This window comes from Pseudopipra pipra, chromosome 13 (genome assembly GCF_036250125.1).
Source record: "Pseudopipra pipra isolate bDixPip1 chromosome 13, bDixPip1.hap1, whole genome shotgun sequence".
NCBI classification, from domain to species: domain Eukaryota; kingdom Metazoa; phylum Chordata; class Aves; order Passeriformes; family Pipridae; genus Pseudopipra; species Pseudopipra pipra.
In genome coordinates this window covers 9,204,257-9,231,042 of record NC_087561.1, presented here as the reverse complement: position 1 = coordinate 9,231,042, position 26,786 = coordinate 9,204,257, and the positions used below count along the sequence as shown (strand labels likewise).

Below are 26,786 nucleotides of genomic sequence, written 5' to 3'. Positions count from 1 at the left end.
AGTAGCTGGTGCGGGGCTGTGTTTGGATTTGTGCTGGAAACAGTGTTGATAATTCAGGGATGTGTTTGTTGCTGCTGAGTGGTTCTTACCTAGAGCCAAGGCCTTTTCTGCTCCTCAATCCACCAGGGAGGAGGCTGGGGGGGCACAAGGAGCTGGGACAGCTGATCCCAGGGGACCCAAGGGATATCCCAGACCATATGGCCTCATCCTCAGCAATAAAGCTGGGGGAGAAGGAGGAAGGAAGGACGTTTGGAGTGATGGTGTTTGTTTTCCCAAGCTACCATTACGTGTGCTGGGGCCCTGCTGTCCTGGAGATGCTGAATACCTCCCTGCCCTTGGGAAGTGGGCATTAAATTCCTTCTTTTCCTTTTTCCGTGTGTGACGTTCGCTTTCCCTGTCGAACTGTTTTGATCCCAACCCGCAGCGCCGCCGACGCTCCGCCCCCTCCATGACGTCAGTAATCACGTCCCACCCCCGCCCCCCGCCGCCGTTGGTACAGCCCCGCCCGGCGCCGCCCCCGCGCCCGCGCCGCGGTGGTTCAGGCTGGGCCGGGGGCTCCTCCACATCCGGCTCCGCCCCCCCCCCCCCCGCGCCGTTGGTACATCCCGGGACCGTCCGGCAGCCGGCGCAGGAGTCGGTGCAGCTCAGGCTCCCCCCCGCGCCCGCCGCAGTGGTAGAGGCTGCGATCGCTCCTGTCGGTCAGCGCCGCCGCCGCCTCAGTCGGAGCTCGAACCGCGCCCGGCGCCCCGCGCTCCTTCCGGCAGTGTATGCCTGAGCTATAACCCTCAGCCCGCCATGTCCACTCCGGCCCGTAGGCGCCTCATGCGGGACTTCAAGAGGTACCGAGGCCGAGGGGAAGGGGTGGGGGGGTGGGCGGTAGGAGGACGAGGGGCCCAGCGCTGGCGGGGGAGGAGGGGGCAGCACAACATGGCGGCGGGGCAGGGCGCGCTCCGCTGGTGGCGTAGCGCGGGCGGCGCTGCCCGGCGCGGGTTACGCCGTTTGCGCAGCGCGGCCGCCGCCGGCCCGGGTTACGCTGCTGGCGCAGCCGCTGGCCCGGGTACGGTGTTTGCGCAGGGCGGCGGCCCCGGGCCGGGTTACGCCGTTTGCGCAGCCCCGGGCCGGGTTACGGCGCTGGCGGGGCCGCCCTCACGGTCCCTGTGTCCCGCAGGCTGCAGGAGGATCCCCCGGCCGGGGTGAGCGGGGCCCCCTCCGAGAACAACATCATGGTGTGGAACGCCGTCATCTTCGGGTGAGTCGGCGCGGCCAGGGGCGGCGGGGCCGCGGGGGCCGCTCGGCCGCCGCGCGGGGGTCGGAGCCGGGCTGCCCGCGGGGTAACGCTGTGCTTTGCTTTCCCTCCTCCAGGCCCGAGGGGACCCCTTTCGAGGACGGTAAGTGCGGCGTGTGGGGCTGGTGGTTGGCGTTCTGGGGGTAAAACTGGTGCGGTTTGACACGGCCTTGGTGTCACTGCCGTGAACTCTGCAACAGGTGTGGGCCCGGGGTGGAGGGGGGGCATGGGTCACGTTCACCTGACCGCACACCCGTGTGCTTGACTTAAGTAAATACCCTTTTTTTTTTCCTCCCCTTATTCCCACTTCCAAAAACTGATGTAGATTTAGATTGCTGTGCTGATTTACTGAGATAGACAGATTAGCTTGTAGGGTCTTGCTTGTAGTCGTGAAGTCTGGCTGTCCTAAACCTAATTTAATGTAACATTTTAAGGCTCTTCAAGCTTTTCTGTTGAGCCCTGGACTGTGTTTTTAGGGACACTCGTATTTGGAGAACCATCAAAATCCTGGTATAGAACCGTTGTCTTTTGTTTGAGTTCTGTGTTTCTTTTCTGGTGCTGGAAGTGTTTTGTGAGTAAGTCCCAATGTGAGTCAGCTGAAGTAGGAAATGGGCTGCATGTTTGAGGAAGTTCAGAACAGTTGGGTTGGGGTTTTTTTTTGGCATTTACTTCAGTCTGCTACAATTGTTATCATTCAGGGCTTAAGATTAAAAGGACTTTTTAACTCTAAAAGCTGACTAAATAGGTCCTGGTAACATACCTGTAGTTTCCATCTGGCCTTATTGCCTTTGATAGATTTACAGGTGTTGTATGAATACTTCAGCATGTTGTGAAAACCTGTTAGACACGAAATACTGTCTAACTGAAATCAGCGATGCATTTTTTTTAAGATATTTTCAGTGCAGGCTATAATTAATCTTAGATCTCCGTGACTCATGACAAAAGCATAGGAAAAATTCCTTAACTCTTTTATGTTGTTCTTGGCTAACTCCCATGTCTCTGTTTATCCTCGGAGGTAGCACCTGTGGACATGCCTCTAAACTGCAGATTGTTTTTCTCTGTGAAGATTTTACATATCTCGAGCCTAAGAAAACTGCAAAGATTCCAGTTACTTTTTTTAATGTATTTGGTTAGTTGTTTGCTGTAGTAGCTGCTTCAGCAGTCTAACGTTTAGAACTTAAGTGTTCCATAACATTGTATTATAGAACAGATAGACTAAATACATTTTGTTATCTCATCTTGTAACCTTTAAAGAAGGCTCCCTTAAACTTCTATGAGGGTTGCTAGAGCTGCTTAGGCTCTTGGAGCACTGCTGCTAATGGAGTGATTCACTGTTTGGAGCAGAAAGCTGTCTCCTTGCAGTGTGCTAAAATGCAGGTTGTTACCATGCTCAGGCTCTTCCAGCTCAGTGTGTGGTTAACAGATGCTATAAGGGTTTTTTTCCATACATTTCCATTTAGTTGCAGAAGGTTGAAGACTGCTTTTGAGAGCCCTGACATATTGATTTCCTCTGTGCTTTCTGTGGCAGCATCATTTTTTTATCTCAGATGCTGAGGACGTGTGGGACTTGCAGCAGTTTGAGGTTCAGGCAGATGCTTGAGGCTGCTGCTGTCCTGCTTTGGTTGATCTTGTAATCTCAGTGTGTGATGGATTGCTCTTTTCATAGCAAAGTGTGTGTTTTCACACTGTGCTCAAGAAAACAGATGTGTCTTGTGTTGCAGGATATCTGCTTATCTCCTCTTCTCTGGACATATCTTACCTTGTGCTAGATAACAAAACACTAAGTGGTGCCTGGAGATATGGCATTACTGGTGCCTTAGCTGTGCTTTTCCATTAAGTGAGTAGAGTAGCACAGCTCAGATAATGGTAGTGCAGTCCAGGTGCAGTCCAGCTTAATGTAGGTAAAATTAAGGGAATTTTAATTTAACAGTATGCTGGTTTGGGCTTATTTTGTAACTGTGCAGGCCCCTGGGAGTCAAAGGTACACTGAAACTCTGTAATCTTTCTCATGAAGCCTTTGAGGTCAGTGCTTCAGAAGTTGCTTTTGTATTTTTGGTTTTAGGCACTTTCTGGTGATGCTGTAAGACTTCAGATACTTTGTTCTTGTGAAAGTAGCGTGTGAAATTTTGGGATTTTTGTTCAAACCAGTGTATAACTCCAGCATCGTGAGAATTACTGTTCTTTATCCTCCCTCTGCTGAGGCCCTTCCCCAGTCCCAGCTTCTGAGGTGTCTGGACTGAAAACCCGAAGTTCAAACATGTTTGTTTACTTGCTGTGCAACATACTGCAGCTAACATCCCTCCTTCTCCACCCCCAGACTTTGGAGGGTGTTTTCACAACTCAGTGTTCAGGCTGGCTCCGCTTAGGAACAACCACTAATTCAGATCAGCAGCATAACTTCCATCTTCTCGTTTAAGAGATTCGATTGCAGGTGTCTGCAGTAGTACCCTGGGGATATTTATCCTGCCTTTCACCACATTTCTAAGAATCTATATGTGTGTGGCATCTAAAGTGGTAGTGCTGGCACAGCCGTGGAAGCCCAGGCTCTCCCAGTCTTTCAGGCCTGTTTCTCTGAAACTGGATGACAATAATGTGGTCAGTGCAGGATTCCTGGCTTGGAGAGAGTTAAGTAATACAGCTGTTGTAGTATCCTGCCTTGCTGTCGTCATGCAGGAGGCTTGAACAGAGAAGGCAGGGCGTTTGTGTGTTGTGGTTTGTTCCTTGCTCGTGGAATATGGATCGTGTATCCTCATGCGGGAGCGGAAGAGATTGTTCCTGCTCTGTGGGCAGTGGAATGGAGGGGCTGCTCTCACTGCCTGCAGTGAGGGGGCCCAGCAGGGGCACAGGCTCTGCTCTGGGGGGCTGCTGGGGCCAGCAGATGGGTTGTGCAGAGACTTCTGTTAGCTGTGTCAGAGACTCAAATCCTGAGGCAGGAGAAGCCGATCAACAAGGTGAGTACAGGAGAGAAAAGAGAATGTTTGTTTTCTCCTCAGTGATGATCCCCATATCAATAATGACAGTGAATGTGATAATTTATGTTTTAAAAATGGCTGTATAGGGTAAATTGTGAGGAATACCAGTTGAAAGCTTTAAAATTAGTGACAGACTGAACACCAAAGGCCTCATCCCCAGCAGTGTGTGTTGTGATACCTGATTGACTCGTGTTGGCTTTCAGTGTGAGTGACCGTTGGACTTTGGTTTGTCAGATGTCTGGATTTGTCCTTTACTAAAGCTCAGCAACGAGGTGTTGTGTACTGGGGAGCTGTTCCAAAAAGCCATTGCCACTCTGGGCCCTGGTGTGGAAATCTGAGTAGGGAGATACTCCAGCTGGACACTGTCTGCCCCCCGCTCAGATTTGTGTTTAAAGTAATGCTGTCCTGCCTCTGGTGAGACAAAAGCTTCCCTTTCTTTCAGTAGTTTTAAATAGATTCTAAGACCAAACTGCCCGTTACTGCCCTTGGGCTGTCTTGTCTGTCCCTTCTGCTCCCACTTCAGGCAGAGTTCCAGACCAGCATTAATTGGCTCAAGTGTGCTTGTTGAACTCTACCCTGTGATGGTTTGTGCTCAGTTTTCAGCCTGCTGCTTGCTTAGTCACTCCTCCTTCCTCAGGAGGAGGTACTGAGAACCAGAACTGGGGCAGGGAATCTCTGAAATTCAGAATCACATCTCTAAGCATTTGGTTCTAAAAGGCCAGCATTGCTTGGGACTGTCACCATGTAGGGAAGGAAAAGCAGCCCTGACCTGATGTTTGCAGCTGGTAGAAGTTGTTACTAACTTCCCAGTACTGGCTTGCAAACTGATCTCAGACCTGGCTCTGTGCTTCTGGACTAGCTGGGGTAAAGCTTGAAAGCCCCACTGCAGACTTCCATTAGCTTGAACAGTCTTAACTATATTGTTCTGGGTTTTTTTGTTTCACATTAAGATAGCATGGTGTTGGCTTTGTGCTCTTATGTTGTTAGGCTGCTAATAAAAAACAAACATGCAAAAACTTATTTTTAGGGTGTTGAGACTTCCCACTGCTGTAGGGAAAGCACTGAGGCATCTGTGCTGTGTCTTCATTTGCAAACTGGAACGTCAAAGCAATGACCTTCATTTCTTGCCACTCAGTGTTACAGTTTATCTCCTTACAAAGAAAGAAGTCCCTGGGAGATACTGCAGGTCCTTGCTGATCTGAAAAGAAAATGGGGGGGGGGCGGGGGATTTTTTTCTCTGGCTACCAGTTGTTGGCACATGTTTGCCAGCCAGAGAAAGGAATAACTTCATTATATTAGTGCTGGAAAACTCCCTCGCAGCAGGAAGCAAGGACACTGAGTGTGGGGGGGGGGTGGAGGGAACTTGACCTCTCACTGATACATAAGAATTCCTTTTGAAAAAGGCAGTGTGTCCACCCTGGCAGCTTGTTACAGCTCCTACTGTAAGGTGCAGTCCTCCTGCAGAAGAGCTGTATATTTATATGAAGGTGCTTCAGAGATTTCTCTCCAGGCATACCCAGGCCCTTCCTAAGCTGCTGCCTGGGCTGGTTGCTCTCAGGTGATATCGTGGTTAGGAGAAGCTCTCAGGGTCTGCAGTGGAGTGTGTGAGTTCTTTAGTTATCCATCTGAATCAGGAGCAGTCCTTAATCCCCTGGACCCATATGTGTGCAGCTTAGTTGACAGACTTCTTATTCTCAGATTGTCACAGCCTGAGGAGGGCTAAAATAACTTACGTTGGTGCAGGCTGTTAAAACGTTGGAGTGGGACTCAGCTGCAGTTTTCTGTTTCTGCTTAATCAGTCTTTCTCCAAGGAAGACCAGTTAGTGTGAAATAAATGGTGAGATTTTTATTTTGAATTGTTGGATTTGGATGCTGCATTCAATACTGCTTTTCTGCAATAAGATCTGATTACCTCACAGTTGTTGAGAAACATGATTTTTTTTTTTAAATGCAGAGAAAATAAATAAGAAGGTCCTTGTCATGACAGCACATTCCATAGATAGGACTTACCGAATCCCGGCTGTTACGCAGATGGTTATACACCCACTTGTGTTGTTTGTACAGTGTGCAGGGATTGGGCTCTGGGAAAGAAAACCTCATGGGCAGATTTAATTCCTTACACAGACCCTTTGACTGGGTTGGTGGTTTTGGCAGTAGAAGTCACGGGAGATACTCTTGTACCAGCACTGTCTGGGACTTCAGCGCTAATGATTAACTCCAAGGGAGTAGAGGAATGGCTGTAGGGCTGCCCAGTCTGTGTTCCATGTCCAACATGCGTGTGTGAGCACAATAGTATCAATGTGTGTTGTGCAGGGATGCTACTTACTCATCCCTTGTGTAAATTCTTGTCAAATAAAGGTTGCTTATCTCTCTTTCAACTCCAGGAACTTTCAAGCTTACAATAGAATTCACAGAAGAATACCCAAATAAGCCACCTACTGTTAGATTTGTCTCTAAAATGTTTCATCCAAATGGTAAGTACTTACACAATGCCTGGCTTTTACTTCTGTTTTGTTGGGTTGTAGGGGTTTTGGGGGGGAGGAGGAATTTTGTTGTTTTGGGGTGTTTTTTTGTTGTTATAGCTTGCTTTAGAAAAAGGTCTAATTATTATATAAGTTTCCCCTATCTAATAAGGCAGCAAAATCCAGTGTGGGCCCATGTAGTTTTGATGAGGATGGATACATGAGCAGTGCTCAGGCTTGAAATGAAAGGGGCAATAAAAGAGCCTCTTAACTTTCAGGCGTTATAGCACAGTACTGATGAGACTCTCAACTGCCTGTTGTTAAGCCTTACAGAAGAATGTTTTGTACTTAAATAGCAGTGTCTTGGACTTCTATCTGTTGTACTGTAGATACAGCATAGTGATGCTGCTGAATGCAGCTGACTTCCAGCTCTTCCCAAAATCCCTGTAAGAGCAATATACCACGAAGTGTAGTGTTACTCTCCACTATAGCTAGTCACAGTAAGATTGTTCAATAAATCCCCTTCCTTGGTAACTAAAGCTGGAGAGGTATCCCTGGCCTCCAAACAAATATCAGCTTTGTGAAGAAATACCTGACACTTTCAAATGTGCAAGAGTGGGTACAGTGCAGGGAGGGAAGGTTCTCCTGTAGCTGCTGTGAGGAAGGTGACTGGACTCTGACTGATGTAGAGACTTCTTGGGGAAGCCTTGAGTGTAAAAAACTGTTTGCTGCTGTTCTTTACTTGGTTCACTTTTGGGTAGCTGAAGTTTTTTTGCCTTAAAAGCTATTTGTGGTTTTCTATAGTGGTTGTTACAATGACAGAGAAGTTTGATGGTAGAGGGTTGAGTTTAAATACCTCAGGCAGCTGTTGGTGAGGAGCTTCACCACTTCCTACCTGCAGGCCTGTTGGCTGGATTGCAGTCTGTCAGATGCTATGGACTGTTGTAGTGTCTGTCTGAATGTAGGTTTTCAGCATCAGGCAATAGCAGGAAAAAGGCAGTAGCTGTACAACTTCTGTTTTAAGCTGTTCTCTTTGAACCTTTTCTAGTCTATGCAGACGGTAGTATATGTCTGGATATTCTTCAGAATCGTTGGAGTCCTACTTACGATGTCTCCTCCATCTTAACATCCATACAGGTAAAAGAACTCTGCATGAAAAGGTGGAATGAAATTAGGATGCTTTGACAAAAACAGCTCAGGAAAATTTTTTTTCCCTCTCCCAAGAGTCAGTATACCAGCTGTATGTTGATACTGGCCCAGTGTGAATCCTTCCCAGGTGTAAATGGGCTGGGCAGTGACACAGGTGGGCACTGCAGGGACCCGCCCAGGGATGCACTGCTTGGCTGTCACAGTCCCCTGTGCTGAGCAGTGCCAGTGTAGCCAAAGCCTGTGGTGCCTTCCAGGTGCAGGAGTGCAGTGTGCTGCACCCAGACTAACCTCTCTGCTCTGGTTAGAGTGGGTAGTTTACAGGACACGTTGGAAAGCTGTGTACTTTGCAATGCCTAAGGATCTTTTTCTCTTTGCACAGTCTCTATTGGATGAGCCAAATCCGAACAGTCCAGCAAACAGCCAGGCAGCTCAGCTATACCAAGAGAATAAGCGGGAATATGAAAAACGGGTTTCTGCAATAGTAGAACAGAGCTGGCGTGACTGTTGACCCAGGATGATGCAAATGAACACTCTGTTGATGAGGAAAATAAACAAAGTGTCCGAGTCATCTTTTTCCTCCTAGCATTTACTTTGCAAGCAGAATAGCTGTTGTGCTGTTGCCACCCTCCCTTGCTGAAGCTTCTTCTCCTTGGACATCAGAACGCACCCACTTTGAAGTCAAACGTTCTGTACTTGGGTTACTTGCAAAAGAGTTACTGATGCTGAATTCATTTTCTGTGGTCCCTCTCCAGTCTTAGGGCAGTATTGTGCATTTCTGTAGTGTACACTAAGCTTTTAATTGTAATTGTGTTATACACAGTGATGCTTATGTGTAGCTTGATAAAAGGGATGTTTATATACATACACATTTTTTAACTGATATTAACTAAAGTGCTGATGTGTCCAGGCTGGTCACTTCCCCTACTATTGGTTTAGACCCCACTGCATTTGTAAGTATTGAGTGAAGAAATAACCTGTTTCCTTTTTGTATTGGTTTATCAACTCCTTACTCATGTTAAAAAAATGAACTCTTCAATTGATTTCAATTCAAAGATTTAATAAGACCCTGGAATGCTTGTTACTTCTGCACTTCACATGCAAGATTTATGTACAGATCTACATAAATCACTTCAGCTGTGGTACTTGGATCTTTACTGAGGGCAAGAAACAAGCCCTTTTTTTTTATTATTATTATTATTATTTTAAAGGACATGCCTACAGAAATGTCAGTAGGTTTCTATAGTCCTGTCACCGAGGCATTACTGGACAAAACCAGGTAGAGGTGTGGTACTCAGCAAAAGGCCTTCCATGTTAAGGAAGAGGTAAAACATGACCTGTTCAGCTGTGGGATTACTCTCCTCTGGTATCTTTCTCCTGCCTCTTATATTTAGTTGAGAAAGATTAAGTTCTTTGGGATCTAACTTTGTCTTGTGGAAAGTTTGAATTAAGTCCAGGGTAGGCACTCGAGTCTCTGCAGTTTCTGCTCTTTGTAGATGACCGCGTGGTTTGTGTGAGCTACTGCTGCATGCTTGAGTTTGTTCCCTTCAGTTTTATGAAAGTATTTTTTCAACTCTGAAAAAAAAAAAAAACATTTGTAAGTCCAGACTCACTTTTTTTGTAAGGCAAGTTTGTACCTTTGGATACAGAACCTTAAGCAGCAGTGTGGGATGGAACCTACAATTGTGTTGTCCACTGTTCCAGTGTCTTTTGTGTGCACATTGGTCTGTTAGTTGAAAAGTATAACTTTGCACAAGTAACCCATGTAAGAAACTGTACATTTTTCAAAAGTTGTAAATAAAGTGTAACCTTAGTGCTTATTGTATAAATAGGCAAGAAGTGTATAACTGTGCTTATTTAACTGGGGTGGCAGCAGTTGGGTGTGGGATCAAGCTCCAGCACTGACATACTTCCAACTCAGGGCAGCAGCTGGAAGGGCCAAGTCACTCCAAGGTCACAGGAGCCCTCCTAGCAGTCCCTCCATTCTTGTGTTTGTCTTGATAGGCACAAAAAACCCACCAAAATAAGAGAGTGGACTCAAGGCAGCCAGAAATGAGCTGCAGAAACACCAATCTCACCTTCACTGCTTGCTCAGGCAAGGCCTTTATGCACGGCCTTCATTATAACCGTGGTGTCTCCCCAGCCCTGACACTGCACAGACTCACAGGGGAGGGTGGGGCTGCTGCTCTTCTGCTCCCACAGGTGCTGCCCCACCAGCCAAACCTACACCTGCACTCCAGGTCCTGCACGGGCACCGTGCTCAGCAAAGATGGGTCACGGCCACTTCCTGGGGCAGGAAAAGCAACACCCTGCCCTGCACAGGCTACACGGGCCCACTACCCCGACCTACAGCCAGTCCCCACCTCTCCCAAAAGAGGCATTTTTCATCCAGAACACCAGTGGTGCTCTCACTGCTTTTCTTGGCATCAGCAAGCTCTGAAGACCTGCTGCACACCCGAGTTAGGGAGGGGGAGCTTCACTCCTGCTTGCAGGAATATCTCCCTAGAAAGTACCAGGCTTCTTCCACTCCTACAGCACCATCTGCTAGAGCCCAGCATTCTTGACAGCAGAATTCAGAACCAGAGAAAAGGAATAATGCACAAAAAAACCCAAACAAAATGAAAAAAACAATCTACTTTCAGAATTAACTGCCACGTTATTTTCCTACAGCAAGAGCAGCAGCAAGTTGTTACTTCAGCAGTCCAAGCTGGCAGAAGCTGTGCTGCAGCCAGGCAGGGAGAGGAGGGGATGCTCACTCCGCTTCCTGAGCGAGTCTCACCTGCCAGGGCATCCTGCAGGGATGAAAATGCCTCTAACTACACATCACCAGGAGCTCCTGCCTCAGCGATAAGAGGAGTATTTAAAAAAGCACTGGGAGTATTTAAAAACAGAACAGGAGGTGAGGAAAAAAGGTAGAGGATGGCGTGGCAAATACAGACAGCAGAAAACCAAAGGCAAGAGCTGAGACACAATAACAGGAGAACAAACAAAAACACTGCATGAGGACTGACAGCAGTACAGAACCACTGCTGACAGAAAAACCAGCACGCCTGACTCTGGGCTCTTCCAAGGCCAGTTCCTAACCTTTATGCTCCCCAAGCATGAAGTGAATGTTCTCCAAGGCTCACAGAGCACCGTGTCCTGTGGTGCTGCTGGCGGAGCAGCACAGCCAGAGGTCAGCCTGCTTCCCTGGCACGGAGAGAAGCGTTCCAGCCTCCTGGAGAGCTGCCACACTCACACAGGGGTCAGAGCAAGGCCACAAGGTCACTGGTGAATCGCCCTCGACAGGCACAAGCACAGGTGCAGGGATGGAGCAGAGAAATAATCAGGCACAGATTTGTTTTTGCTCAGGATTAAAGAGCTGATATTCAAAGTAAAAAAATAAGTTATATAACAGTCCCCACAAGCTACATGAGCATCTTTGAGCGTGGGCTCTGCATTTACCTCCAGTTTTTACATTTCACACTTCACCATGGCATTTGCACATGTCAAGCAGTTCTCCAAGGTAGAAAGGCGCTGGAATTCTCTCAGTCCAATACGCTGGCCACGAAGGTGCCTTCGGTGATTCTCAGAATGGGAGACTCGGGGTAGAAATCTATGAATAAAACTGTACCGCTGGTTAAGGTTTACATACTGTACATACACACGTGGCAGAGACAAGACCTCAATACATGTATTTCTCAAGAATAAACAGAGTTTTCACACTTTTTTTATACAAAGTGTGACAAATCCTTTTTTTTCCAGAAATAAAACTTTATTGTCATTAATATCAATTTTACATACAGGTTTATGCCCCCAGACTGCATTTCCTTTGTTTAATTATTAAAAAAAAAAAAAGGCTTTTTTTTTTCCTTCCTTGTTCAAAAAGAATAATGGACCTATGATTTTAAATGATGTCAAATTCCTTCTCATTGGACATGTGTGTTTGCTATTACAAAACTATTAAAATGTGAAGGAACAAGTAATATCAAAGACACATACAGTAACTGCACTACTGCTTTTGGGTTGTGCTAATGTACTGGAACAGAACTCGGTCGGTTCTAAACGCCTAACAACATTTTAGAAATTATATTGCCAAAGTAAAAGATGATATTATTACCCACAAGAAAAATGCAGCATCTCTTTCTTTAGTTGAGTGTCCAGGAAGCTCAGTCTCTGGTCTAAGGGGACACCTCACCTCAGTTTGCTTGGGGCATGATAAGCTCATAATGCCCAACCTGGCCTTCCTGCTTCAGCTGGTCTAACAGATCTTCCTTGCGCCGCTTCCTGCTCACCACCAAGTATCTGTTGTGTCCCTGCCCGTGGGATTTACTTTTAAGACCATATTTTTGGGCTATCTGATGTATCTGCTTCCGCTCATCCATGGTCAGTTCTCTAGAGAAAGTCAAGTCAATGTGACTGTCTGAGCGTGCATAGTTTCGAATGATCTCTTCAATATCTCTTTTAGCAATTCTGTTCACCCTTTCTACATCAAGCCCAAGTCCTTCCCTTTTAAACTGCTCTTTCACTGAAATAGGCTCTCTAATTCCTTCACCATCTTTCCCTAGGCCACCGCCTGTCCAGCCCATCTTTCTTAAAATTTGGTTCCCAATGTTGTCTTCTTTGATCTTCTGTTTGAAAGCCTCTTCTGCTGATCGACCCCGGATCTCATTTCTGGAGATGACGTCTTCGACGGTGCCTTTCTTCAGGTTATTAACAACAGTTGGCTGAGTCTTTTTGAGGATTTTCACAGCTTCCTCTGCTGCCTCATGCTTGACAGATTTCTTCACTCCAACTGCTTCTGCGATGAATTCATCCTCAAGCATCACCTTGCACTTCCATCGCATGCCTGTCATCCTCTCAAACACGTACTCCACCGTCATCTTGTTGAACTGGGCGGTGTCGTTCAGCGTACACACGGGATTGCTGGAGTTCTCATAGATCACCAGGTCCTTCAGGTCCTTCTTCCTCCCGGAGCCCCGCGACGAGCAGCCCACTTTCTGCACCTGGGTCACTTTGAGGGATGCTATATTTGACTGCATCTTCTGCAAGATTTTCAGGGCCTCCTCAGCTGCTGCGTGCTTGCTGGTCTTTTTCGTGCCAAACCCCTCGGCCAGGCAGTGATCTTGGAGATACACCTGACACCGCCACGAGCGGTTGGGCATCAATTCGTACTTATATTCAACAGACATTTTGTTGTATGAGGCAGAATTGTTCAGTATTCCTATTGCGTCACTGGCGTTCTCCGTGAGGACAAAACTAGTCCAGTGTTTGTTGGTATTGGCAGAACCTTTCACGGCTTCAGCACCAGGCTGCAGTGGGACACAGTCCCTGTTGGCAACTACAAACTCCTCGTGAGGCTTGAGAGCAGGAGGGAAATCCGTGCGACACACGCCCGCCTCGCACACCACCAGGTCCTCGTGGTAGGTGTGCTTGAACTTCCGCTGGACAACTCGAACTTCCACGGACTTCTTCAGCAGCTTCACCGCCTGCTCCGCGGCTCGATCCCGGGACCCGTTCTTGCTGCCGGCGTAGCCAGTGGCCAGGTAGACATTCTGACATCGCACTTCACAGGCAAAGCCATCTGTCAGGAGCTTCTTGCTCTTGGGGAGGTCAGCAGGGGCGATCTCTTTCAGAGGAACATAAATATATTCAGGATTTGTCTTGCATGCCTGAATCGAACGTGTCAAAAGATACGTGAAGTTAATTTTATCAGTCCCAGTGTTTGCATCTGGGTTGGCGAGATTTTTCCAGACAGCTGCTGACAGTTTCTCCATAAAGCTCTGCTTCAGCATTATTGCTGACGGAGGGAAAGTCTCTGATGCAGACGGGGCAGTTGAAGGGGAAACAGAAACCTGCAATGAGCTGCTTGTGTTAGAGTCCACACTATTCACAGCCCTCTTGGCTGTTGGTGCTGCTGCTGCTGCTGGGCCTGTAAAGCCTAACCCAGCTGTGCTGGAGAGCTGGGGATCCACGTCCCGTGCATTCGCAAAAGAATTTGTACAGTTTTCAGCTGGCTGTGCCATGCTGTTTGTATTTGCCTCCTGGTTCACCTCCTGCGTTTGGTTATCCAGAGAACTGTCCTTCTTGCCATCCTTCTCAGCACTGGTGACAAAGTGTATGGGTTCAAAACGTGGTCGCACTCGGAACTTGGGGACCACCTTTTTGGGCGGCTCAGGAATCTTCTCTGGCTCTGGACCTAGGAAATGGAAGAAAATTACACAGTTACCAATACGTGCATGACAGGGAGGCAATGTTTTCAGAGAGAGATCTCCAGGAGGAGCCTGCAGGTTCTGAACCAGGATTCCCACTCCTTAGCCAAAACCCAACAGGTTTCTTTCCAAAGACATTCACAATTGATCAAAGACGACCAGTCATTCTTGTGCAGGTCACTACAGTGGTATTTCCACCTTCACAACTACCACACAAAAATCTTTACCTATTTTGTTACATGATGCTGCCCCCCAGCACTGCCCACTGAACCCATCCAGTAATTTCTGAAGTTAATCCATTAAAAGCTACTAAAACAAGTAAAACTACAAGACAGAACACCAGAGCAGGACAGAGCCTCAGCTCTGACTCTGCTGCATGGTTGTGGAATGATCTCAGATAAACTACTTCAGGTCTTCTCATCTGAGGGGGAACACAGTGAGATTGAACCCTCCTTTCCAAAACACACAGGGTTGTTACAGGCTTTGACATTTTCTGTCAAAGTAATTGCTTTTGGCTAAAGGGCACCAAACATGGAGAAATCTGCCCAAGTTGCAGTGGCTGGGGGCCCCATTATATGTTACTGAGAGACCTCCTGTTCCTTCACCAGAAGAAATGCTAATGAGGCAGACTATCTTGACATGCACAGTGACTGCAGAAAAGGAGAATCAAATAGCTGATGAGCAAATATGTAACATCTAAGAGATGGTTATACAAGACTTCTGTGAAAGATTTAGCCCCCACACGCTGACGTGGTACATGTGTGTAATTTCATCGGGGGAGCAAAAGGCCACCTCAGTGCTGGGAAATGCTGCCTGATCCAGGGCCAACGTGTGCAGCCCTAATATAGGTCAGGCAGCACATCTGTCTAGACATCAACCACCAGAGCATGGTTATCATGGCCCAGCTCCCTGCAGGTGAAAACAGTGCTCTGCATACAGCACAAACAGCCCCTCCTTCCTATTTAAATCAGGTGACAAAGCTCTTACACACACGTTAAATCCTTTGCTCATCGGTTCTGATGAATTATGGCAACATTTCCATTTCTTGCTCTGTTTGTATTTTGATGGTTGCACTGCAGCAGCACCTAAAGGCTCTTGCCAGCAGAACAGCTCTTTATGCTGTCTGTGCAACATGACATAGAGAAACCCTCCTCTCAGAGCTGCTGCCTGTGACAGTCAAAACATGGGAGAAAAGCAGTATTTATCTCAGTTTTACAGCTGGCCCATGGAAGCACAGAAAGACTGCTGGCTGCCAAAGTAAGGGAAGCAACTGTGGCAGAGTTAGGGATTATATCCAAGCCTAGAGGAGTCCTGTGCTTCACATAGGACACACACATTTGTGCTGCACACAGCCACAGTGTTGGCTGACCCAAGGGCCTGCCTGCACCCACACCACACACAGGGACACAATTCCCACCCCTCTCCAGAGGGAAGGCAGGCAGCTCTGAAGGTGCTGCAGAGAAGCCAGCAGACAGAGCCTGTTGAATTGCCAGCCTCCTCTGCCTGCTGCATTTCCTCCACTGGAAAAGCTAGAGCTGGAACACTGATCCCTGCGCCCATGGGACTGGGCTGACACAGGCAGGACTCTTCCATTCCAGTAGGGAATTAAAAAGAACAAAATAAAAACTAGACATCATCTCACCCCTCCTCCCAACAATTCTCCAGGCAGGTCATAACTCAAAATCAATGAGCTGAACTCCACATCTCCACATACACGTACAGCCCCTCCTTGGGTTAGAACACCACCCCACAGGGATTTCATTACACAGATTCGATTTCCAACACTATCCCTAGAGAAAACCAATTACCTGATAATCTAAATGAAAAATGGCATTTTCCTAAGCAAAGAGAGAACTCTGCATGAATTATGCACACAGCAGAGGAGGGGGAGCAGCTGCACAGAGCAGAGCGCATCATGGACACATCTCCCCAGTTTGCCATGTCGGCTGTCACTGCCCTCCCCACACTCCCACTGATGCCCACCAGACAGGGACAGGGAAGGGGGTCCCTGACACAGGCACAAATACTCACTGTCTGATGGAGAGCGGTGTCTCTTGAGCTTCCTGCTGGGAACCAACTCGTAGCTCCTCGTCTCGCCGATGTCGATGCCTTCGGCCATCTTGAGAACCTTCTCCATGACCTGCACGCCGTATCTGTGTGGATCCAACAGCAAACCACCTGAGAGCCGGTCCCACGGGCAACACACACATGCACACACGAGCTTTTGTTATGTAAAACGAGAACTAAGGCTGCCTGGGACACAGCAGCTGGTGCAAGGGAGACACTCCCTTGATTCTGCTGGAGCAGAGCTGAGCACTGTCCCCCTGCCATGGCCAGTCCAGCATGGACAGAGAGCCCCACACCAGCTGAGGGGGCTCACTTGTAAGTAACAAACCATGCAGCCACCACACTGACAGTGTTCTACACTGAAATTTAAATACATTATCTGACAAAATACAGTACTTGGCAGAGCTACTAGGAGCACTAAGGAACACAGGATGTGGAGAAGGAGGAGCAGCTTCAGTGAACTAAGTTCAGGAGCTCAGGCTGGCACTGGAGTCCCGTGTGGGGCAGCAGCCACAGCCTGCACATCACCAACACGAAGATCAGGTGACAGAGGCACTGCTCAGCCTTCATCGACCACTCTTTAAAAAGCCAGACTAAATTCTGGCTTGGTGCTGTAACCAAAATGTTTCAGATCCCTGAGCCACGATGGAGGTGAGGAGGCTGTAACGCCCCAAGCAAACCCTGACCCTGCCACAGCACTCGGGGTTCTGCACAGGCGGGACTTGCACGGCACAGCCCTGTCCCTCTCCAGCCCCATCGCTCTCGGCCTTACAGCCCCAACCAGCGCAGTTCGCCATTGCTCTGGGGATCTGTCACATGATTTCAAGCTATTTGCACACTGAAGCTGAACAGGAAAAAAACCCTAAACCTTTCCATCCAAGGATAACCTACAATCATGGCCTGAAAGCAGCCTCTGAGAGCTTCACCCCATGGTTCAGAATGGAGAACAAGCAATGCTGTGCCTGTTCCACGTGTGCTCACCTTCCAAAGTCAGAAAGCATCAGGTCACCACCCATGGACAGGAGCCTACAAGTGTCATGAAGTGCTGCAATAACTTGCACCAGCTTTTAAACACTAGTGTTTCAAGGGCTCTGGAAATCCACTCATCCTCCACTCAAGAAATGCCCTTCCTGCTCCTGATTTAGAGGGCCAGGCAGAAATTAGATCCATTTAAATTCCTGGCTGAGAACTCTGAGCACACACTCCTGCAGTCCCAGCACAGCTCAACCCCCAGCAGAGAGGCAGTGGAACTGTGCAGGGGAAGAAAATGTCAGGAGGGATCAAAGGGAGGCAGACAGTGGTGACACCCTCACTCTTGCAGCAGAAAGGGAGAGGGATGGGAATCTCTGTTCCTCTCTCTGGCTTACAGGGAAGAGGCCATTACCCATGATGGACAATGCTCCTTTCCAGCAGGGTGCAAGAACAGCTTAGATTTGACATGTGTCGTTCTTCTTCACAAAGGATGGAGACCTTTGGGGCTCAGATTTCTGCCAGGGGGGCAGGGAAATCAACCAGTCCCAATGTGTTTGTCTAACCTGGCCTTAGCAATCTCAGGTTCTGAAAACTGCATGTGGAGGCAAAGGAATCCCATGCCTCCAGTGCCTAACTGAAGTCTCCGTGGTGTGATTTTTAATACATTACCCCTTACTCTGATCCCAGTAGCTGTAGAGCACAATGCTTCCTCCTACCCCATTCTGCAGCCACCTTGAACATATCTGAGAACACAAATATCTTCTCTCATCCACCTCTAAACTAAATGGAGCCTTCTACCTAACTCCTTCCTCACAGACCGTGTTTTCTAAGCCTTCTGGACATTCTCCAGATCACCTCCCAGCAGAACACTCACTCAGATTTCATCAGCAAAGACTTTGATCTGTATTTACTCTGACAAACAGGTTGTCTTCAGCCAGGAAGTAATCAACAATAGCAAAACAAAACAAAACAAAAACCAAACCCCACCAACTCAAAAATCAACCAGCAAACTTAAAGAGAAAACAAAAATCCCCCAAACTTTGAAGCTATTCATTTGATACAGCAATAACAGCTCTTCCCAAGCAGCAAAAGGCAGTTCCAGGGAACGCTGCAGGTCCCTCCCATTCCCAGACAATACTAAGCAAACCTGGAATTGTCTTTAACAGCCCAGCATGTTCCCCTGCTGTGTGTTCCCGGCTGAGCACAGCATGGGGAAACATCCTCACTGGTAATGGCTCCACATCCATCCTGCCCAAATTGCATCTCCCCTGAGAGCTACAGGTGAAGATGATCATCAGGCACAGTATGTGCACTTACAGGCTTAAACTCTATCAGTTCTTGGGATCTGAGCTCTTCACACACAGTTGTTCACTCACTTCTGTTAGCAGCACTTTGTATCACTGCACCAATTCCCAAAAGCACTGGCACAAAAAAGGCCCCCCAAGACAACACACAAACGCATTAACATGAGCTGATGGTCCACATAGGCTGTTTCTTAAGAATAAATTCTCAATTTTAACATACTACTCAAGCTTGGGAATTGGAAGCTATTTTAAAATTATGTTTAATTTCGGTGCTTGCAGACCAGAACAGTTTAGTACTTGAACCAGAAAGGAACAAGGGAGCAGGCAGATCTGTATTTAAGGATGCTGACTCGTCTCTGTACAAATGACACAAAGTATTCCCCCCACAGGGCTCCGGGACGGAACAGTAATCAAAGTCAGTTATGTGCCCTCAGCGCTCACAAGCTCCTCTGTCACTGCACAGCTTGCTGAAGTTGGTCGTTAAGCACTTGGTTCTGCCCTTAAAGCCTCACGTCCACTTAAAAACAATCGCAACACCGGAGGTGTCGGTCGGAACGTGGGTGTCGTTTCTGCACATCTCCAGTTCGGTTGGATTCTGGTAATCCTGATACAGGACTGCTTTCATCCCACAGGCCTGTTTCTCCCAGAAAAGCCGAGAATTAAGGGCACTGTACCGGCTGCTTTACGCGCAGAGGGAAACTGCTCACTTAAATGACAAAGCACAGCACCACCAGCTTAACGAGTCCTGGGGGCGGGACATCAAGAACTACTTTCAAAACACAAATTAACTTTTCCAGCAGCTTGCTTCCCTCCACATGCAAACACGGGCATATCCGAGCAAAGAAAACTGTCAAGGAGCTGAATTCTCCCGCACCAACCCGTTCCACCTCAGCCCTTCCGCCGTTATTTCTTAGAAGGCAGCTGGGGCCGAGACTCGGCCGCGACGGGAGCCTGAGCCCCTTCTCCCAACGGGGGTGGTTCCAAATTCTGCCCCGAGGCGGGACCCCCCGAGCCGCGCTGACCCCGCGCCGGGGGTGCCCCCGGGGCTCACCTGCAGCCCATGAAGACGTGGTTGGTCCAGAGCACGGAGAGAGCGAGCAGCTTGTCGATGGCGGCGCCGGGGTAGGCGGGCAGGTGTCGGAGGATGAAGCGGCGGCGCAGCGCCCATTGCCGCTCGGTCTCGTTGTACTGCCGCCACTGCTCCACCGCCGGCTCGGGCACCGCCTCCGGCTGCGGCTCGGCGGGCGGCGGCGCCATGGCGGGCAGAGGCCGCGGCGCCGGACCCCGCCGGGGGCGCGGACCCTCCGGGCCCGGGCGCGTTCGGCGGGACCAGGCCCCACGTGCGGACCAGGCCGCGGCGCGCTGTGGGCCAACGGGGAGCGCGGGCGCGGCCCGGCCTCAGCCGCCCCCCCTAGCCCCGCTGGCCGGTGCCGGTGCCGCCGCGGCCCCGCCGCCCCCGCCTCCCCGTCCCCGTCCCGGTCCCGTCACTCGCGCGGGGCCGAGCAGGGCGGCCCGGCCGGCACCGCCTCACGTGGCCGCGCGTCACGGTCGCGCGAGACACCGCGAGACTCCGACACCATAGCGGGGCCCGGGCGCCACGGGGCACAGCGCCCCCTGCCGGCGGCCGAGGGAGGGGCGGGGTCAGACCGGGGGCGGGGCCACGACCAGGGGGCGGGGCTTGGACAGCCCCGGCGGAGTGTCCCGACGGTCCCGAGGCCTTCCCTTCCCTTCCCTTCCCTTCCCTTCCCTTCCCTTCCCTTCCCTTCCCTTCCCTTCCCTTCCCTTCCCTTCTTCCGTCTCTCCGCGGGTCCCGCCCTGCCCCCGGCGTTGCCGACCACCGTCCCCGCCGGGCTTTGACTCCCCCGTGACGGTCTGGAACTGCCCCGGCCCCGGCGGGAGCCCCGAACACAAACCACAGCAGGCGCGCTGGCTTTTCGTAATTTTTTATTTAAAATTGACATGAAAGTTAGAAAGGTCACAGGCGGAACAGTGCCGGTTCCTCGGTGTTTTGCCATGTAAATATACGCGGTGCACTTCCATGTGTAAAAAGGGAAGGGGGCCGGGATGGGGAGGTGGCTCTGGAAGCATGCGGGGAGCGGGCAGGGCAGGACGGGGCTGGTCCGGCACTTCTGGACCAGCTCACAGGGTGCGGAGGGGCTGCTGTGATGGTTATACCAGCCCCCAGCACCGCCTCTCCCTCCTGGTACTGTCAGCTTTCCCTAACTTTAAAGAACAGGAGGAGGTGCAGTTAGGAAAAAGAAAGTACCACTTGACCCACGTCCACCAGGCTTGTTTAACAGGGTGGTGAGACACAGGAGGACACCAATGAAAACACACAGTTCTTACTTTATTTCTTTGATAAAATTAAATATTTTGTGGCTGCCAACAGAGTAAGTTGCACCATGTTCATATTTCCTTTGATTCTTGAATGCACGGTTTCCAAAACCAGTCAAACAATAGCATATTGAAAATATTCCTTAGGCTTCACACCCCAGGGAAGCCCACGACATTTATATTATTAAAGACAACATTAGAAAAAAAATATGCCCATAACAACGTTTGAAAATGTATTCGCTACATCATTAGTCCAAACATCACATTTCTGTCGCTCTTCAAAATCCCAGGTAACAATCAGTTCCCCCCATATCACCCTGTCTTGTCACACAAATTACAAGACACTTCAATTTTAGGTATCATGCAAGTCAGTAAAAGAGCTTCTTTCCAAGACACTAACACTGAAGATTTGTTCCCCCCTCCCCAGACATAAGACCCTTAAACTCTTCTAGAAGTGGCAGTCTTCTCCCTCAGACACAGTGCAGCTGGCGAAGACAGATTAAAAAAAGCTACAGAGAGAGAAAAGGGGAAAAAAAGAGAAAAAACCAGAAGATTAGCAAAAAAAGAGAAAGACACTCAAAAAGCAAGAAAAAGAGATGCAACATGAAAACAGCTGACAGAGGAGAGATGGCATCTCCTTATGGCACCCTCAAGTACTTCAGAAACCACACATATAAACCCCCTTTTTTCTTTAAAGTCTTTTTAAAGACTTTGCATAACTTTAAATAACTTTCTAATAAGGCAAATGGTCAGGAAGAACAGTCAATGACCTGCAGTAAGGTAAAAAAAGCAACATTAAATGGTTATTTAGCAGGTAATCTAGAAATCCTTGACAGATTGATATTGACTGGTTTGGGGAGCAGGGTAACATGCAACAGTAGAGGAAGAAGTAAATATTCAAATTATTTTAACTTCCTAAACCCCCCCAAACGAACCACAAAGCAATCAAAGAGTTCTATGGGACATGAAATTGTGTTTATGGTGAAACAGAATACCTGAGAAAATACATTGCAATCAAGAGTTTGGACTGCCCTGACTGCTGGAAACGTAGGCCAGACCTTACTGTGATCTGGGCAGCTGCTGCTGTGAGCAGGAGCTGGGCTGGCACTGTGCTGGAACTGCTCATGGGTCTTTGGCAGCATCCAGAGCACTTCTCCAGGAAAACTCTGAGCAGCAGCTTGCACTAAAACAAGACCACCTATCAGGGCTAGGCCTGACATGAGCTTATCTCCTAAAAACCCAGGGTTTGGAGGGTTTTTGTTGAGGCTGTTTGGCAGCAATGCATCCTGATCTTTCAGCAGGGGCAGGACGTGTGGATTCACCCCCACACACAGAGCACTGAGCCCGCCCACAGCACGACTGAAGAATCAGGGTCACAACAAGGAACTCTGAAATGGAAATGAGGATTTACATGCTAGGCTTCAAGGAGCATGAACTAGCAACAGAAGAAATAAAAGAAAATTTTAAAGGATAGATGAAGCCATGAAAATGACACCAAGTTTAAAGAGAAATGAGTGCTTTATCTCTAAACTATGTGATAATTAAACTAAGGTGGTGTTGTCATTTTAACGTCACCAATAAATACATTTAAACTGCGTTGTTATTTTGCCAGCAAAAATAACTCACAGAACTTATTTCCCTATCCCTTATCTATCTAGGTAGAGAGAGACCAGGAAAAAGGATAATCCATTAATTGTAGGGGAAAAAAGTATGGTAGGATTGGAAGTTGCAGCATCCGAAACCTTGTTAGCACTAATTTTACATTGTTTAATAAAAGCAATAACCATGAGTACATAGGAAAGACAGAATCACAACGAGGATATAGGAGAGAGCAAAGGTAACACCCTGGAAAGGTCACAGCTGAAATGCTGTCACGTTTTATTAGACCCTCCGATTTAACAAGTAAATGAAGGTCCATTCCAGCCCATTGTATTCTGGGGTAATTACTCAGTACAGAGCCATGGGTTACTGTAAAAGAAGGGCAAAGAAAACAAAAAACAAAAGAAGTAAATGTTAACCAGAATTCACTGTCTGATGAACTCTTTATTTAAAAACAAAACTCAGCCAGAAATACACAGAGAAGACACCTGCAGGCAAACCACAGTTGCACTTGGCCAGAGCGAACTCCTGGCCCAGTGAGCAAAACACCCTCCTTTTTAGTGCAGATCTTGCAGTAAAAATAAGGCTTTTGCTGAATAGAAAATATGAAAAGCAACCTGCCAACATCTGTACACTTTTAAATGGATGCCAGCTAAAAAACATACAGGTTTTTGCATTAAAACCAGAAATTGCTGGAATCACTGAGAAGAAAGTCAAAGAAACAGCATCGTCTTTCTTCACAAACACTGATATGTACAGCAAGGTGTCCAGCTTTCCCTGAGATTGGATCCAGGATGTGCATCCAGGTCAGCACAATGAGAGGGAGACAAGGCAAGAGATCCTTCGTGACCCCTGCAGCATTCAGAGAACACTTAGTTGCAAACCATGGATCCAAATTTGAGAATTCCCCAAGCCTGAGGACCAGAGGTTTGGACTCAGGCCCATGCCTGTGAGGATGTCAAGTTTTGCAAAAAGTCCTTGAAAATGATATGAGTCACACAGGGCAGCACAGAGGGGGTAACAAGGGGTTAGGCACAGCAAATTAATAAGGAAGAGGGCAGCCAGTCTCTTGAGACAGCACATCCCACCCCACAGCAGCATCTGGGGTCCCACCACGGGAGGTAAATGCACCCCCCAAGCAGCCCTGGCACAGCACAGAGCAGGGACAAAGAGCTGAGCAACTGGAAGAGGGGACACACACGGGAGCACTGGGAATCAGCAACGAGCACCTCTGGGCAGCTCGAGTTCCTCACAGGGACAACCACAACAGCCCAGGGCTCTCACTTAAACCAGAGTTTAAGCACAGGGGGGGGAGCAATGGGCAAAGGTGAGCAAACAGGCACAATGGCACAGCCGCGTGTTAACCGGGGGTGGGGCATTCGCCTCTGGTGCGAAGGGAAAGGCTCTACAGGAAACCCGGACTGAAAATGAAAGAAAAAGGCAGGTTAATGGTTTTATGGATTAATGACAAAAAAAAAAAAAAAAATCCAAAATAAAAATACAAATGTTTCCTAACACACACACACGCAAAAAAAGAAATGCTGCTAAGTGTTAATGATGTTTAATTTGACTACAGAACATGCTTTATGCAGACACACACATGCATACACGCACACACTCAGCAGTGGGATGAACCAAATTTATTTTCTAAAACAATCCTCTCACAGTTTTGCAAGATACAGAACTCATCAACTATGACTTGTTTGTATTCATGCAAAACAGTGGAGCCCTGCAATACTTTATGGATCAATATGGAGAGTGTTTTTTTGAATTCTGGGAAAGTACCATATATACATATTTAATTTAGCAACAACAAATGCTCATTGAAAAAGGCACTGTCTGCATTTGTGTAGTGGGAACAAAGAACTTCATTTGACTCAAAGCCCGGCACACAACAGTGTACAGTTATGAGGGCTGCCAAAAGCAATCCAAACCCAACAAAAATCAGCAATGTTCACTCTAACTGCACTTTAGCCGTGCCCTCGTACTCAGCACCAGAATGAACAGTTATTCTTTGAGCTTATTTTTTCACATTCAGAGTCTGATAAGGAGAGAATTGTTCTTTTCATTGTTTTACAGTTACCGGTACATTGATTCAACTGGACAGCTCAAGACGACTGCAAGCTCCAGTTCGAGGCAGTGCAAGACCCTTCTGAAGCTCTTCTGTTAAGTGGAAGGTCCCATTTAAATTACATTCAAATGCCTCTCACTGACAGCGTAATGTTTACTTGCTTTTCCATTTCCCTTGGTGGAGCTAAGAGGGTAGGAATCCTGGAATCAGCTTTACCTATTTAAGGGCAGACCATAATTTAGTCTAGACAATTCAGGAGGGAATGTAAGTCTTAGCTTTGTCTGCAGGGAAGGGTGGACTCAAGGCTGAGTTTTCAGAGTGTTTTATAGTTAAGTGCTGATGTTCCAACAGGTCACTTCTCTGAAAGGCCTGCACACCTCAGCCTCGGGTGCTCTAATCCTTGCCTTGGATAATGAGTATTGCTGCTCCCTCAAGAAGCAAGACATTCCTGTGGGAGCTTCCTTTTTCCTCTCACCAGAGAATCAACAACAAATTAAAAAGACTCAATTAAACACACTCAACCTAGCTGTAAGTTGATGACTGTCATTAGCAGTTTAACTAATAACCCTAATGAGGATGCTGCTCTCCTGCCAGGCAGGGTCATTTCTTATGTATCTGTGTTTAAATGACCCTTCCTTTTACAATAGATGCAGGCACTCTGCACTGCAGACCCTTGCTTAGAGCTGGCTTTGTTAACCCTTTCAGGCAGCCCTATCTGTTCCACAAGCCTGGCCACGACTTTGTGGCCACCTCACACCCCTGCTCACATGCAGGCAGAGACAGTGACAGTCACTGCAACTGGAGCAGAGCAGACTCACAGCATAACACCCCTGACAGGGCTCTCCTGCAGTGGGAACTCTCCACACCCTGGCAAAACTCCTCAGGCACTTGGATGCCGGCTTATTCAGGGGCTAAGTGCTCTCTGGTAGGCTTTCTGGACACAAGTTGAGCACAGCCCTCTTCTACCTCTATCCTTACCCTGGCCATGGGCACACTTGGCACGGCTCCCAGGGGTGTGGGTTTGTGTCTGCCTGCTACAACTGAACAGACAATCCATGGGTGACCTGTCTGCCTCCTAAAAGTGTCATAAAGACTCTCAGTCTCTCTTCAGAGCCTTCATTACCTGCTAATGCTCAACCCATTATCCCTTGTGGTTTTGCACAACCAACTATAATCAGTCAGCAGGTGAATACTGGTTTGGTTACTCAGCAGTAGCTTTTTTAATGTTCCCTCACACACACACACATACACACAGAGAGTCTGGTGATTCTCTGGTGCTCTGGGACAAAGGAGAGCTCTAGGCTTGGCAGACTTTACTATCTGTTAGTATATGAAGAGGGGGATCTACCTTCACCTTCACTGTAACCACAAGTTAACACTACAACTTGGGAGGGGTGGGAGGGAAGGAGGAGAAAGGGAAGAGGTATTTACATGGCTGGCTGGGCTGTATCATCAGCACCACATCTCCATAGCAATTGTTGCCATAGTATCAACATGGCCTGTGTGATTAAAGAATATAATTTATTTCTAAGGGAGATGGAATAAAGAGAACAGAGCCAACAAAGTGCTGGGAAGATTTAAAAGGAAAAGGACCTAATCCTTATTTTTTACGTTTCATATCCTAATACAAAGTCTCTGCATTTTACTTTGCAGAACCTTTAAAGACAATTACATCCCTTTTCTACAACTGCATATGTAGAGAGAAACTGGTAGAGAAATTGGTAGAGAGAAACTGAGGGTGAAAGCAGAGGAAGACAGAGATAATACTTATAGGCTTCTTTTACCCTTCCCTTTTTTAGGAAGGGTACTTGATCCCACTGTGAGGCTCTATTAGTTAATGACGCTTACCAGGACAATGTGCCTCATGCACCATGCAGCCAAACAGCAGCTAACTGTAAAACAGCACACAGGTAAAGAGCTAATGATGATGATAATGATGTCACAACAAAAACAACAAAAATAAATTAAGTCATGATTAGTGCAAATTACAGAGCTTAGGTTTAAAGGAGTCACCTGTGAAAGAAAAAGCCCAGTGTACTGCCAGACAGTAGTGAACTAGCTATAATTAAGCTACAGCTTGTGAAATTCACGGGTTGTTAAGGAAAATTTATGATCTAAATACTGAAATGGATTATTAAGGACAACTGGAGAAGTTACAGAGCAAAGAAAGCAGCACCATTTCTAACACAGCCATTTTCCCGGAGGAGAGGAAAGCCCCCTACTATCTTCCCAAGCCATACTGAAGCACTGACCCATCTCTGTCATGGAGTTTTCTGTGCCCTTAAATGACCAGGACAGTACCAAAGCTTTACCATATCAGTGTGCTTGGTGTCAAGAAGCACTTTGAGGAACAAAAGTGTGACTCGGGCCACAGCAACTATTT

The 26,786-nt window shown here is 47.9% G+C and overlaps 3 protein-coding genes across 13 annotated transcripts in view; 1 reads left to right on the top strand and 2 right to left on the bottom strand.

Moving 5' to 3' along the window:
* The first annotated feature begins 524 nt into the window (after positions 1-524).
* Positions 525-9,696, top strand: UBE2A (ubiquitin conjugating enzyme E2 A). The gene is made up of 6 exons (XM_064669923.1): positions 525-839; positions 1,169-1,249; positions 1,363-1,388; positions 6,642-6,731; positions 7,768-7,856; positions 8,248-9,696. The coding sequence occupies exons 1-6, from the start codon at positions 796-798 to the stop codon at positions 8,374-8,376; spliced, it is 459 nt and encodes a 152-aa protein (XP_064525993.1). The 5' UTR covers positions 525-795; the 3' UTR covers positions 8,377-9,696.
* NKRF (NFKB repressing factor) lies at positions 8,454-19,842 on the bottom strand. The gene is made up of 3 exons (XM_064669918.1): positions 19,451-19,842; positions 16,088-16,209; positions 8,454-14,043 (listed from the first exon to the last, which is right to left on the bottom strand). The coding sequence occupies exons 1-3, from the start codon at positions 19,654-19,656 to the stop codon at positions 12,044-12,046; spliced, it is 2,328 nt and encodes a 775-aa protein (XP_064525988.1). The 5' UTR covers positions 19,657-19,842; the 3' UTR covers positions 8,454-12,043.
* Positions 19,843-20,725: 883 nt separating this feature from the next.
* The window catches only part of SEPTIN6 (septin 6), a 29,246-nt gene continuing 23,185 nt past the window's right edge, over positions 20,726-26,786 (bottom strand). For 2 of the 11 annotated variants that reach the window (XM_064669904.1, XM_064669903.1), the window contains exon 10: positions 20,726-21,242. In XM_064669904.1, the coding sequence (XP_064525974.1) occupies positions 21,233-21,242 (10 nt within the window). In that variant the 3' untranslated portion in view covers positions 20,726-21,232. Of the gene's footprint in view, positions 21,243-22,486; positions 22,702-22,756; positions 23,754-23,773; positions 26,296-26,786 lie in introns of those variants that run through there. The other 9 variants (XM_064669900.1, XM_064669899.1, XM_064669898.1 and 6 more) reach the window with 7 other exon arrangements.

Coding starts and splice junctions, on each gene's coding strand:
- UBE2A (XM_064669923.1), top strand. CDS start 796: ATGTCCACTCCGGCCCGTAGGCGCCTCATGCGGGACTTCAAGAG. Junction 1,250..1,362: donor TGGAACGCCGTCATCTTCGG/GTGAGTCGGCGC, acceptor TCCCTCCTCCAG/GCCCGAGGGGACCCCTTTCG. Junction 1,389..6,641: donor GGGGACCCCTTTCGAGGACG/GTAAGTGCGGCG, acceptor TTTCAACTCCAG/GAACTTTCAAGCTTACAATA.
- NKRF (XM_064669918.1), bottom strand. CDS start 19,656: ATGGCGCCGCCGCCCGCCGAGCCGCAGCCGGAGGCGGTGCCCGAGCCG. Junction 16,210..19,450: donor CACGTCTTCATGGGCTGCAG/GTGAGCCCCGGG, acceptor GGATCCACACAG/ATACGGCGTGCAGGTCATGG. Junction 14,044..16,087: donor ACACCGCTCTCCATCAGACA/GTGAGTATTTGT, acceptor TCCATTTCCTAG/GTCCAGAGCCAGAGAAGATT.